Source organism: Mauremys reevesii, linkage group 9 (genome assembly GCF_016161935.1).
Source record: "Mauremys reevesii isolate NIE-2019 linkage group 9, ASM1616193v1, whole genome shotgun sequence".
NCBI lineage: Eukaryota > Metazoa > Chordata > Testudines > Geoemydidae > Mauremys > Mauremys reevesii.
The window spans coordinates 8,919,741-8,931,712 of record NC_052631.1 but is presented as its reverse complement, the minus strand read 5'-3'; the positions used below and the strand labels follow the sequence as shown (position 1 = coordinate 8,931,712).

General features: G+C 43.7%; 1 protein-coding gene across 1 annotated transcript in view; it reads right to left on the bottom strand.

Moving 5' to 3' along the window:
- Positions 1–11,972, bottom strand: part of MCF2L2 (MCF.2 cell line derived transforming sequence-like 2) — a 293,975-nt gene that overhangs the window by 11,482 nt on the left and 270,521 nt on the right. Inside the window, exons 26-29 of the mRNA XM_039488965.1 lie at positions 11,394–11,466; positions 7,939–8,048; positions 5,525–5,620; positions 1,245–1,334 (exon numbers count right to left, since the gene is read on the bottom strand). Coding sequence (XP_039344899.1) covers positions 1,245–1,334; positions 5,525–5,620; positions 7,939–8,048; positions 11,394–11,466 — 369 coding nt within the window. The remainder of the gene's footprint in view (positions 1–1,244; positions 1,335–5,524; positions 5,621–7,938; positions 8,049–11,393; positions 11,467–11,972) is intronic.

The window sequence follows — 11,972 nt, the reverse complement described above, 5'->3', positions numbered from 1 at the left end:
ATCATCTCTTTGCTCAGACAATGGCTTAGCTCATATTCTGCAATGCAACTCGAAGGCAACTGTGCTAAGAATAAGGGCCTTGATCCCATTTAGAGTTAAGCAAGTAAATTGTAGCAAAGAATTTTACTAAATGAATGTAGCTACTTTTTCTGTTTGCGAATTGCCCGCAAACAGCTTACGGCAGGGGTGGCCAACCTGTGGCACCAGAGCCACAGGCGGTTCTTCAGAAGTTAATATGCGGCTCCTTGTATAGGCACCAACTCAGGGGCTGGAGCTACAGGCGCCAACTTTCCAATGTGCCGGGGGGTGCTCACTGCTCAACCCCTGGCTCTGCCACAGGCCCTGCCCCCACTCCACCCCTTCCTGCCCCCTCCCTGAGCCTGCCATGCCCTCGCTCCTCCTCCTCGCCCCCGAGCCTCCTGCACGCCACAAAACAGCTGATCGGGAGATGCGGGGAGGGAGGGGGAGACACTGATTGGTGGGGCTGCCAGTGGGCGGGAGGCTCTTTGGCAATGTAAATTGGTAAATTCTGGCTCCTTCTCAGGCTCAGGTTGGCCACCCCGGCTTACGGTTTTCTCCAAGTTCTTTGTTAGCTCTGAATACTTTCTGCAAACAGCTCTTAGCCTATAAATTGTTCTGGAGTGATTTGTTGTGAGGACTGGGTGACTTGAATGCACCCACAGGTCTCATGGAGATATGCTTCAGTTTCCTCACTGTTGGGTGAACATGACTCTTACAATCATGTGTCTTGTGCAAACCCTTGCATTTGTGAGCTCAAAACTGGCTACTTCCATTTGTATTGTCTATTATCCACGTCGGCTCTTTCTATGAACATTCCTGCCAGGGAATGTGTCTGATAGACTATTCACAAGAAGAAAACGCAAAACGGGTGCAGACTCAAGCAAAGCAAATTCAATTTCTGTGACTATTGGTGGGACTCGTTTAAGGTATGTTCATCCAGATTGACTATGAAGTCGACAACAAAACTCCCATTGATTTCAATGGAAAGGGGATCAGGTCCCATATGTATGCATATGTTTCAGATACATAGGCCTAGCTGGGACTATCTCTCTCTGCAGATGACATATTCTGGCCCTCATCACTCTCCCTCTGCAGCCCTCTGCATATATCAGACTTGAGCCTGATGTACAGACTTATTCTTTAAACATAAGTGTTTGGCAGTAGATGTATCACAATCAGCAGGAAGGGGAAACAGGCTCGCTTAGCAGGCAGCATGACCGTACCTTTGGTCAGAGCAGATGTGGTGACTGTGGTGCTGATGGAGGAGGCAAGGGAAAAGCGACGGGTAACGTCTCTCTCTTTAGATTCTGGATCTGGGAGAACAGAGAGATGCAGCGCAAGGCAGGGTTAGAGGTTAGTAAGCAGGAGAGGTTATACAGGTCCAAAGCAAAGCAGCAGTTGAAAACGGGGAAGAAGGTCAGTTGCCAAGAAATGTACAATCTAGTAAGTGACATGCATAGAAAAATATATTTTTAAAACATTTGCCATTACATCACCATTCCTATTGCAGGGGGAACCAGTACCAATGAATACCTTAGCACCAAACTAGGGTAAGTACAATTGCACACCACACAGAGATGAACAGGACAGTTAAAATGGCACAGTTTAATAGATGGGTTATGTGGATTTTTAAAAGAAAAATATTGGAACTGTTCTGTGATGACTGATTTACCGGTGGCTGAAAAACACAGACAAATAAACACTTCTGAGCTAGGTAGGGTGTCCAAATGTCCCGATTTTATAGGGATAGTCCCAATTTTTGGGTCTTTTTCTTATATAGGCTCCTATTACCCCCCACCCCCTGTCCCGATTTTTCACAGTTGCCGTCTGGTCATCCTAGAGCTAGGGCCCAGGTTTGTTAAGGTATTTAGGGATGTAAATCAGCAGGACTTCACTGGCGACAAGGAAGTTTCACTGATTTACATCAGCTCAGGATCTGGAGCCCTGAATCTTTTCTTTCAAGGAGCCAAATTCAGTTCTGGAGAGAGGACACAACTTATACAGATTTCGATGAGAGCTGCACCCACCTACCTCCAGATGACTTTGCCTTAAAGTATTTTATTAAATGATAAAATAGAGCTGTGGACTATAACTGCCAGCTTCAGAAGGCAGGTGGCATTTCTAAACTTATTGAAAACCCGCAAACACTTGTCCTGCGAACAAGTAGGCCGGGGAGTGACTCTGACGACACTGACTTCAATGGAACTACACTTGTGAGAAAATTTGCTCACTTCTGTGTGCTTCTGGATTGGGTCCTTGGGCCCCGATCCTCCAGACACTCAAGCACACAAGTGACTTGACTCAGACAAGTAGTCGCATCGATATCAATGGGCCACAACCCACATGGTTAAAGCAAAGCATGTGCATAAAACCTCGATTCAGCAAAACATTTAAGGCATGTGATTTACTTTAATGGCACATGGCCTCAATGGGACTTAGCATTCGAACAGGGCTAAAATGTTCTGTTGGAACTTTTTCCCGTGAGAGATTTTGTGAAAAAAAAATTCTATTTTCATCCAAAACCTGAAAATGTGTTATTTTCAGATTTTTGTCAAAACCCCCAAAACACTCAAAGACAAATTTAAATGAAAACAAAACTGTTTTCTTTGCACTGAAATTTCCCATAGATTCTAAGGCCAGAATCACGGCCTAAGTGTTCGCAGGATTGCAATTGTATCTCAGAGACCTTTTTGTTCCAGGATTCAGCAACCGAGAAAATCAGTGCCCCAGATCTTCTGAGGATGAAAAGGGAAGGAGTCCCTGGCTTTTCTATCGCTATCCTACTTGTAGCTATCCTAGGAATAGTAAAACACTGGGGTGCAGTACACTTTATGGTGGTTTCTGACTTACAGTGTTATAAATATCTCAGTGTGCTATACAGAATGACAGTACGGTAGAGGTTTAGCAGCGACCTCAAAAAAAAAATCTTTCACTTTCCTTTCCTTTCTTTTCTTTGTATTTCCCCATTTCAGTGTTCAGACACTCAAGGGGTTTTTTACACCCTCGTTTCTATTTGACAAACATCACTTCTCACTGCGTCTTTCCCCTGGGACAGAAATTGGTGTGACTGGTTTAACAACTGCCGCTTCTGTGGCACCTTTTCATGCCAAAACATCTTATGAGGGACACTAGCACAATGGAGGACCCCACAGCTGCCCAGTAAAAAGCTTAATGCAGCCTTAACTACTGTGGTGTTGCTACTGATGCCTCCGTAATATGCTTGGAAATTTGATGCTTCAGAGATTATTATATGAATTTACTTGTAAAAGCACAAACACACTGTTCTGCATCAGGTGTATACACATTTCGACGCCCACTTATAATCCTGAAAAAACACAACAGGCCAAATTCTGCTGTCCATTGCAACCAATAAGTATAATTGAATTACTCCAGATTTATGTTGCTGTAACTGAGAACAGAATTTGGCCCAGTATTTAGTATGGCCAGATGCAATTAAAATTCCACTTTCTATTCATGATCTTAATTCTTTAGTGTTTCCTTTTTTCAGGATACTGGTGGTGACTTTTTTTCTCATCCAGACACCAGCATCCCTGCAGATACATGCTGGATGACTTTAAAAGATCAGGGAGATCATGGACTTCAGGGGCAGTTTTGAGGGTGGCAGGAAAGCAGAACTGGGACCTAGAGAGGTCAATGCCAAGACACCTACTTGCGTTTAAATAGGACTTTTCCTTCCATGAGCTATGCAACCTGGTGAGAGTTGTTCAGCAAAGGTGTCCGCACAGTAGCCACACTGCTTGTATTGTCCAGGTCAAATCCATTGAGCAACACATAGTCTTGTCACTGTTAATGATCAAACCCCCTCTTCTAATGTGTACTGTATCTTGATGAGCCATTCTTTATAGTACTAGCAACAACCCATCACTACACAGGGAAATGTCAGCATTCTGCAGGACATCCTTACATATATACATATTGCAGTTACCATCATGGGTTTTGTCCACGCCAAGAGAGGATCAAATCTAGCTCCCCTGAGCTCACAGAACAGAACAACAAACTGAAATCAATAAACACATGCACAATGTAGCATGTTTTAGATGTGTGAAAAGAATCATAAGTCAGAACCAGATCCTGCAAGTCAACCATTTGAGGGTGCTTAGCGTTTAAAGGGAGTGGACCGTAAATCAGCAATAGTTTGAGTAATGCCCATGCTCCATAAGGAGAGCACCGTAAGCACTACAATATTCTCCTTTGCCCGGAAAGAGAATGGAAAGAGAAGACAGATCCCACAAGGACTGAGATGATTGCAGACAGAGGAGGGAAAAAGGCCCAAAACAAAACCCAGAGTTCAAACAGCCCCAAACTGAATTTACAGTTCGAACCTGAATCTGATTTTGACTTTTGCAAATGTTTCTATAATTGACCAAACCAAGTCTGAAAACTGCCATCCTCTGGAGTCAAAATCCAGAACTGGATTTTGCAGCTTAGACCCTCTCTCTTTAGTGCTGCCTGATCTTAGCCTAAAGGACTCTGGGGCTGCTTTGGTTATTGGTGTGTTCTCCTCTGTTATGTCCCTTTTTAAATGTAATGCTTCCGCTTTGCCTCTTTCTATTTCTTGACATTTTCCTCTCCTGATGCGTCCACTCTCCATTATCCTACACCAACCTTTGGGCCTCGTGGTGCACTTGGAAAGAAAATGTCACTTATCAGAACAGGAGAAAAGCAAAAAACGTCATCCAGTCAGAGGTTCTGTGGCCTGCAATGTGAAGGACATCAGACTAGATGATCGTGATGGTCCCTTAAAGTCTATGAGTCATTTCAGAAAACTGATTGCAAATTTTATTGCCCGTTTTCACTGTCCAAATTACTTCCTCTTCCTCCTGCTGGCATAATGGCGCCAGAAGCGTGCAGCACGTTCCTTCCAGGGATCTTAAATGTTTTCCAAACATTCATGAGTCAAGACTCACAACACCCCATTTCACAGATGAAGAAATGGAGGCACAGAGAGGTGAAGGAATAATTTCCAGATCTCCTGCATACCCATCCCCTGACATAACAACTAGACCATGCTTTCTTAACTGCTGACCACAGTTTCTTACTGAGCCTAAGTGATCCCACAAATGAAAATTTAACACATTACACCAGAAAGAGGAATATTGCAGGGTGGCTGGGTGTTTCCCCCACCCGACCATGAAACGGCAGGAAAAGTTATTGTTGGGTGTGTGTGTTTGGTTTGTGGTTTAATAGAATCTTTCACAATTAGGTCCCTATGAAAGGCTTGAAAACAAAAATGAACGTTTCACGCCAAGTCAGTTACGCTTTCCATCACCACACTAAAGACACAAACGTTGTCGATACTGCCACGGGAACAATTTTGTAAAAAAAAGGATTTGACCAGAGGAGCATGTGCGTGCGTTTGGATGGGATGCAGCAGCACTTTAGGAGGTCGTGATGGATGGCACCATGGAATGGAGAGAACATCATGGGATTGTACGCAGGAGACAGATGGCTGGAGACTAAATGCTGCATGGGGTGATTTTACCTTTAGGTGGAGCTCTGCGGTTGGAAAGACCTTGTAATGTGAATCGCTTTCTAGCAAGAGCTGAGCACTCAAGGTTAAGGCTGGTGGAAGCATCAGCTAGGAGAGAGAGGCAGAGGGAAAAGAAATAAGGCAGGAAGGTTCACCCTTTCACCTTATTGGAAAGGAACGGGTAGAGCTGGATGACAACCAACAACAAAAAAATCCTTTAGATTAAGTCCAAGCTTGCGCAGCAGCTGAAAAGGTGACATGAAGCCAGGTAAATTAAACTAGCTGGGCCAAGCTGATCACTGGTATAAATCAACTGAGTTGCACCAGGGATGATTTTGGCTCGCTGAGTTTCCATAGAGAGTAAAAACAAAAAACTGGGGAGGAATGTGGCTATTTGAAAAGGAAAATAAATACAGTTTAGCAGCAAGCTAATTAAACACATAACGTGGTGCCTTGTGCCGCGAAAAAGCGTCACTGTGATTTTAACAGGCAGCAGCTCCCGGCTCCAGCGGGAAATAAGAGATGAAGCATTATCGTGCAGGAAAAATATTGACAATGAGTATTTGTAGCCTCAACTCACTAGGCCACTGCTGTGGTATTTCACTTGGAAATCTAAATCGGTTACTCAGATGGTTGGTGTGATTTAAGGCTTACCTGCTAGCCTCTTTCCAACAGCCTCCATGCAATTCAGCTAACATACAGTGATGCACTGTATCACTTGATTAGCTGGGATATCTTCTATGCATTCACATGCCAATAAAACTAAGAAACCTATCTCCTAACGGAATAAACAGTCAAGCTCCCTGATAATAACATTTTCTGGGAGAAGTCACAATCACCCACACTTATATTAATAAAAGAAATGGACCTGAACCCAGGCACCAGATCCGAACACAACTGCCAAACTTTGCATCTGTCTTCTATCTCTATAATGGACATGTCACACAGGAAAGTCTATGGCAGAACAAGGGCTATAAACCAGGTCTCCTCACTCCAGGCCCTGTGTTTTGACCACTTGACCATACATGCCTTCTGCCTTACACCGTCACTATTTCACTGCCAACTGATTATCACCAAGGAGACATAAACAGAGACCTGAAGTACCAGGGAAACACAGAGAGACAATGCATCCAGATAATATCCAGACCGACAAGCGACAGACAGACACACTGTGATTCCAAAGAAAAGCACATCCCATCACTTCCTGGTTTGCAGACAAGCTGCTATACAAAGGGAACGATGCATCATTTTGTGTGTGTGTGTACCAGCATTTTGCAAAGAATGTAAAAGGAATAGGTTCTAAAGATGCCAAGAACAGGGGAAATAAGGTTTATATACATCCAACATTTTAAAGCAAGGGACATTCGTTCATGGCATTTGGTCACTAAGGAGTCACAAGGAAAAGTGTAAGACGTGTGTATGGGGGGGGGTCACCCTAATTTTGAAGTGTTTATTCACGTGGGGAAAAGGAGAAAGAAATTGAATACTTAACTTCAAGTCGTATCTCTGCACAGATGGGTGCACTAGGGCATTTTGACCACAAGTTTCCACTGTTTCCCAATGTTCTATGTTGCTTAGAAATGCCACCTTGGGTTGTGCCACCTTGAATGGCCTCGAGACCTTCACTTTCTTCTGCAGCCATAGTGAGTTGCAACAGGCCAGGTTCCCATACTGAATGCAGCCTCTTGGGCAGCTGATATTGGCACTTCTGGCTGCTGAAGTCATTTGGGCTACTGTATGTGTGTGTGTGTGTGTGCGTGTGTGTGTGTGTGTGTGTGTGTGTGTGTGTGTGTGTGTGTGTGTGTGTGTGACTAGAGTTTTCTAATTTGCAAATACCACAACTGCACATGCAAATCAGGTAACTGCCTGCAGAAACTACCGTATTTAGCTATTTGCATGCACAAGTTTATGATGTGCGGCTACAACTGCATGAACAAATTAAATGCCAATTGCACATGCAATAGCACATATGCCTGATTTAAAAATAAGGTCTATGCATAACACCTAGGCTTGAAAGGGTTAGATTTTTATCAGTAAATGTTGGTAAATGTTGACCAACAAAAATATATTTCCATTGATAATAATCAAGATTTACAGTTAGGTAAAGTCAGAAAAATGCAGCTTGATAACTTATTAGAGACTGTCATTAAATAATTATGGTCTGAACCCTGTTAGCTGATAGCCCCCAGCTAAATAATCAGCCAGTTCTCTTCTGAAGTTTACTTTAGCTTATGCTGGGATTTTAAAAAATAACTATGACCATTATTGACTACGTTCCGACTGTAAGTTCTGTAAAACTTTGTTTTCAATGTTAAGCTTGATTCATCCCAACAGTGTCCATTTGAAGAATCCAGAGCTGGGTGTGCAGAGAGATAAATATCAGTGCCATGGTGGGGTAACATTCCACACTGCCGCGGAACTCCTACCTCTCCTTTGTCTAGTGCTGGGACTGGAGTTTCTGCTCCTGTCGTTAGATGTTTCCCGGTTTGTTGGCTCAGATTTATTTTCATACGCAGTTGATGACTTCCTGCTATATCTTTGGACAAAAGAAACAAAACCATCATTAGGTTATCACAGGGTGACTGAAGGTGCACTCTTATGTGAATGTCATCCTCAGCGGGCTACCATGGTGTTGTAGCTATGGCATAACCAATCATTCCAGCCCCCCGTTCCCCACACACAGAACTTGAGCACCGACTCCAGCCTTTCATATTACATCCTGTTGGTGGGAAACAGTAATCAGAGATGGAGTGCGACTGGAACCTCAGATCGGAACCAGTTCAAATTCGGGGGGAGGGGTTTGGTGTGGCTAGAAATCCTTAGCTCCAAACCCGCCCGTATGGTTTTGGTGAGTCAGCTCCCAAACTAGAAGGGACCCATTTCTGGTTCAGATATGGCCAGAATCATTCTTGCCAGATTTGGGCACAAAATGGTGGAAATCTCAGGCGAGCAGCCAATCTTGCGAGATTTCCACCATTCTGGGCCAAAATTTCATCAAAAGCAGCTCAGGAGATTCTGGTGCCATTGACTGCAAGCTCAGGCTCTGATTTGGCCTATGAAGCCAAAGCCCGAATACCAGACCAAACCTAATCCAGATCTGGATCCAAATCACCCCTTCTCACTCTATTAACTTCTGCAAGCAACAGCAGAGGGGCACGGTTGTCATCATTTTTTCAGACTGTTTATTAGTAGCAGAATGAGAATTCTGCTGAAAGAACAGAGCATTTGGATACAAGATGATCCCCTCTCTACACTATGCTGTCTGCTAGGACACCTTTTTTTCCCAACAGTGGCCAGTCCCAGCTGCTCTGGAGGATGGTGCAGTGGCCTTAAGAGTGCCCAATTCTGGAATAACCTGCCCCTAGGAAAGTTTCTAAATGACCACATCAGTTCAGTGTTGGCTTACGCTGTGATGCATGAGGGGTTATGCCACTTCTAAACATGTCTTATCCCACCCAGGGTAACTGTGGATATTCTTATTATCCTCACTATGATTTTTCTAATCCTACAAAGGGCTTCGCCCCAATGATGTCTAGCAACATCACCTGCCATCTGTGTGCCTCAACTTTCCCTTCCATAAAATGGGATCATTTCACCATCACTGAAATGCCGTACCTCTTGAATGAAACAACTACTTAACAATGCATAAAAGCAGCACATAATTGTCTGGGATAGGAACTGAAGCTGTGGGATGAATTTAGATAAGCAGAATTTAAATGAGCAGAGTTGCAATTCAGCCAAGACAGCAAAGTTCACACTATTCCTCTTGCAAAAAGTGTCCTGCGATCTTTAATTACCACAAGCATCCAGGATAGTGGGTTTGCATGTCTTTCTCTTCCGAAAGAGTGTTACAGCATTTGACTACAATCCTGAAAGTTGCTGGTTTGAGTCTCACATGATCTCATACTGAAAGGCCATCTCCAATTCACCCAGAAGCTATATGGGTTCCTGATCCATCAGGTTAGGGAAGTCACAGACAGCTGGATGCGATACTGGTCATGTCACTCCCTTGTGTTCTGGTAGCTGTGAAACTGATGTTCCTTTACTGTGTCAGCCGGATGAGCCACTGCCTCGGGGAACTCTGACTTTGACTACTTCCTGCTGAACAATGGGTTTTCCTATGAGGTCTCTGCTCCAAATACTGACCCAGCCCAACTCTGCTTTATCTTGTGGAATCACAGCACAAAGGGGGTGTGGCTGCGTATGACTAGATGAAAGAAAGCATACTGCATAACAACACAGAGGTGGCATCATCCAGTCAGACTTCTCTGATGTTGCAATGAAGGTTTACTGTATTACTGTAAACAACATAACTGCTGTTACATTTTACGTATGAGCAACCCAGGATGGGCTGTATTTCCGTGGATGAAATGCAGTCTAATGAATTAATTAGTTTCTAGCCACAGCTGGAGCACTAGTGATACTGGTTGTTCTTCCAATGATACTGTTGCTGAATTTGAATTAACCAGTGCATCTTTTCCAATCACAGGGTTGCTCAGGCTTGTCACAATCATAGGGAGATCATCCTCTACATGGGAGCCTGCCACGGGGTATGGCTATCCTCTGAATCCACGTCTCCTTACCTCTGGGTCCACCTGTGAAAATCCATGGAACCCCGACCATGCAGAATGGCTATTTATGGACGTCAGCAGGCTCAGGGAAAGGTTCGCTCCTTCTCTTTTGTTGGCTCAGGACATTTTGTACCCTAATTCCTGTGTCTTTAATCCCACTGAGCCACATAGTAGAGAAGATCGTGGTCTCCTTGGTTAGGATAGCTGCCGGGGCAGATTGTGTCAGTGTTCCTAAATAAAGGCCTCTCCTTCTCCCCACTGCCCATATAAGCAATCACCATACATGGGCCTTGCACTGTTGTGACAGTTTGGACAAAGGGTGTCTCGTCCAACATCCCCTTTCCCTAGGCAGTCAAGACAGTAAGATCCTTATTTTTCCTTCTGTTTAATCTGCTGTCGGTTAAACTAACATATGCAGCCAGTGGTTCCTCGAGTTAATTAACCGTTAGCTGTAGTATTGTACCTAGTATTTCTGCTTTGGAAACTCAAGCATTTTACATTGCCATGTCATAGGGTTAAATATCTGGCTTGGTTTCGTAAATTTCTCGGGTTGCATTTTACTTGCATTGGAATTGTTTTCTCTTTCTGTCCTCTGGACAATTTTACCCAGAGATCTTCAGCATGGTTAAATCTTAACCAAAGAAAGTACCATCTCTGGAATATTTGCAGGTCTTTCAAAATTAAGGAACAGGAAGAACAAAGTCACTTCCATTTAAAGTCTCCGAAATGGTATTGCAGAGCACTAGCAAGTGAGCCAACAGGTTGTCTGTGTCCCACAAGACCTTTGGGTTTGGTTGATAGTGTTAAAAACAATCAAAAGCTCCAGAAAATCGGCCCAGCATCCCCTTTCCAAACTCAGGCCTTATTTGTTGATGACTTCATTTAGGCCAGGGTGACCAGACAGGAAGTGTGAAAAATTGGGACGGGGATGGGAGGTAATAGGCGCCTATATAAGGTACAGCCCCAAATATCAACACTGTCCCTATAAAATTGAGACACCTGGTCACCCTAACCTCATTAAAGTCCATGATCCTTTTCAATGGGTCGATTTCAATTGACCCTGGTGCTGATCAAATTAATAGGTGCCTGTGTTTTTTTTGGAGAAGGAAACTCCAGTCTGTTGAGTGCATTTTGCTTTGAGATTATGGGTTTGTACAAACGCAAAATCTTTGTTTGCATTTATGTGGGTATGCTTGGGAAGCCACCTAGCACACTCATAATTCATCTGCACCTAAAGATACTGAGATTGGAACAGGTAAAAGATATTCTGATATCAATGCTAGGCAGGTCACCATTAAGTCTGTGATTACCTGGTTGAGTTGGAGGAATTCATCGGTGCATGGTACACACTCTCCGTGATTCTTTGGTGTAGCTGGCTTGCTTCTGTTAGAGAAAGGAAAAAAATAGCTCCACATTGCACAGATCATTCCCTTTTTGTGGATACATCAGAGCACATGGTAACGGAGACTGGACTCAGGTGTTGAATTAATAATAACTAGAGAAAGATCCAAACCAGATCCCTGGATCCAAATACACCTGAAATGTCACATGTACTGCTCAGGTGAAAATCTTCAAGTTAAAACACAGGGCACAATATTTTGGGAGCATCACTAATGAGTTAGAGAATCAGTGACATTCTGCTTGAATCATGGCTTAAAACCTAAGGAAATTTTGATAAAACAGGCAGCAAGGGTAGCTCTGCCTCAGTGACCCAGATAACCCACTATACTAGCCCTGAATGGCTCAGCCCAGATTCCCTATAGTATGTCCTATGGAATATAAGTTTTCAGACCACCCCTTGAACACCTCCTCTCCACTGATGTCTTCACAGCACTATTCGACATTTGTTAGGGGTCTGCAAATGAAAAAAGATTGAAAACCACTGTTCA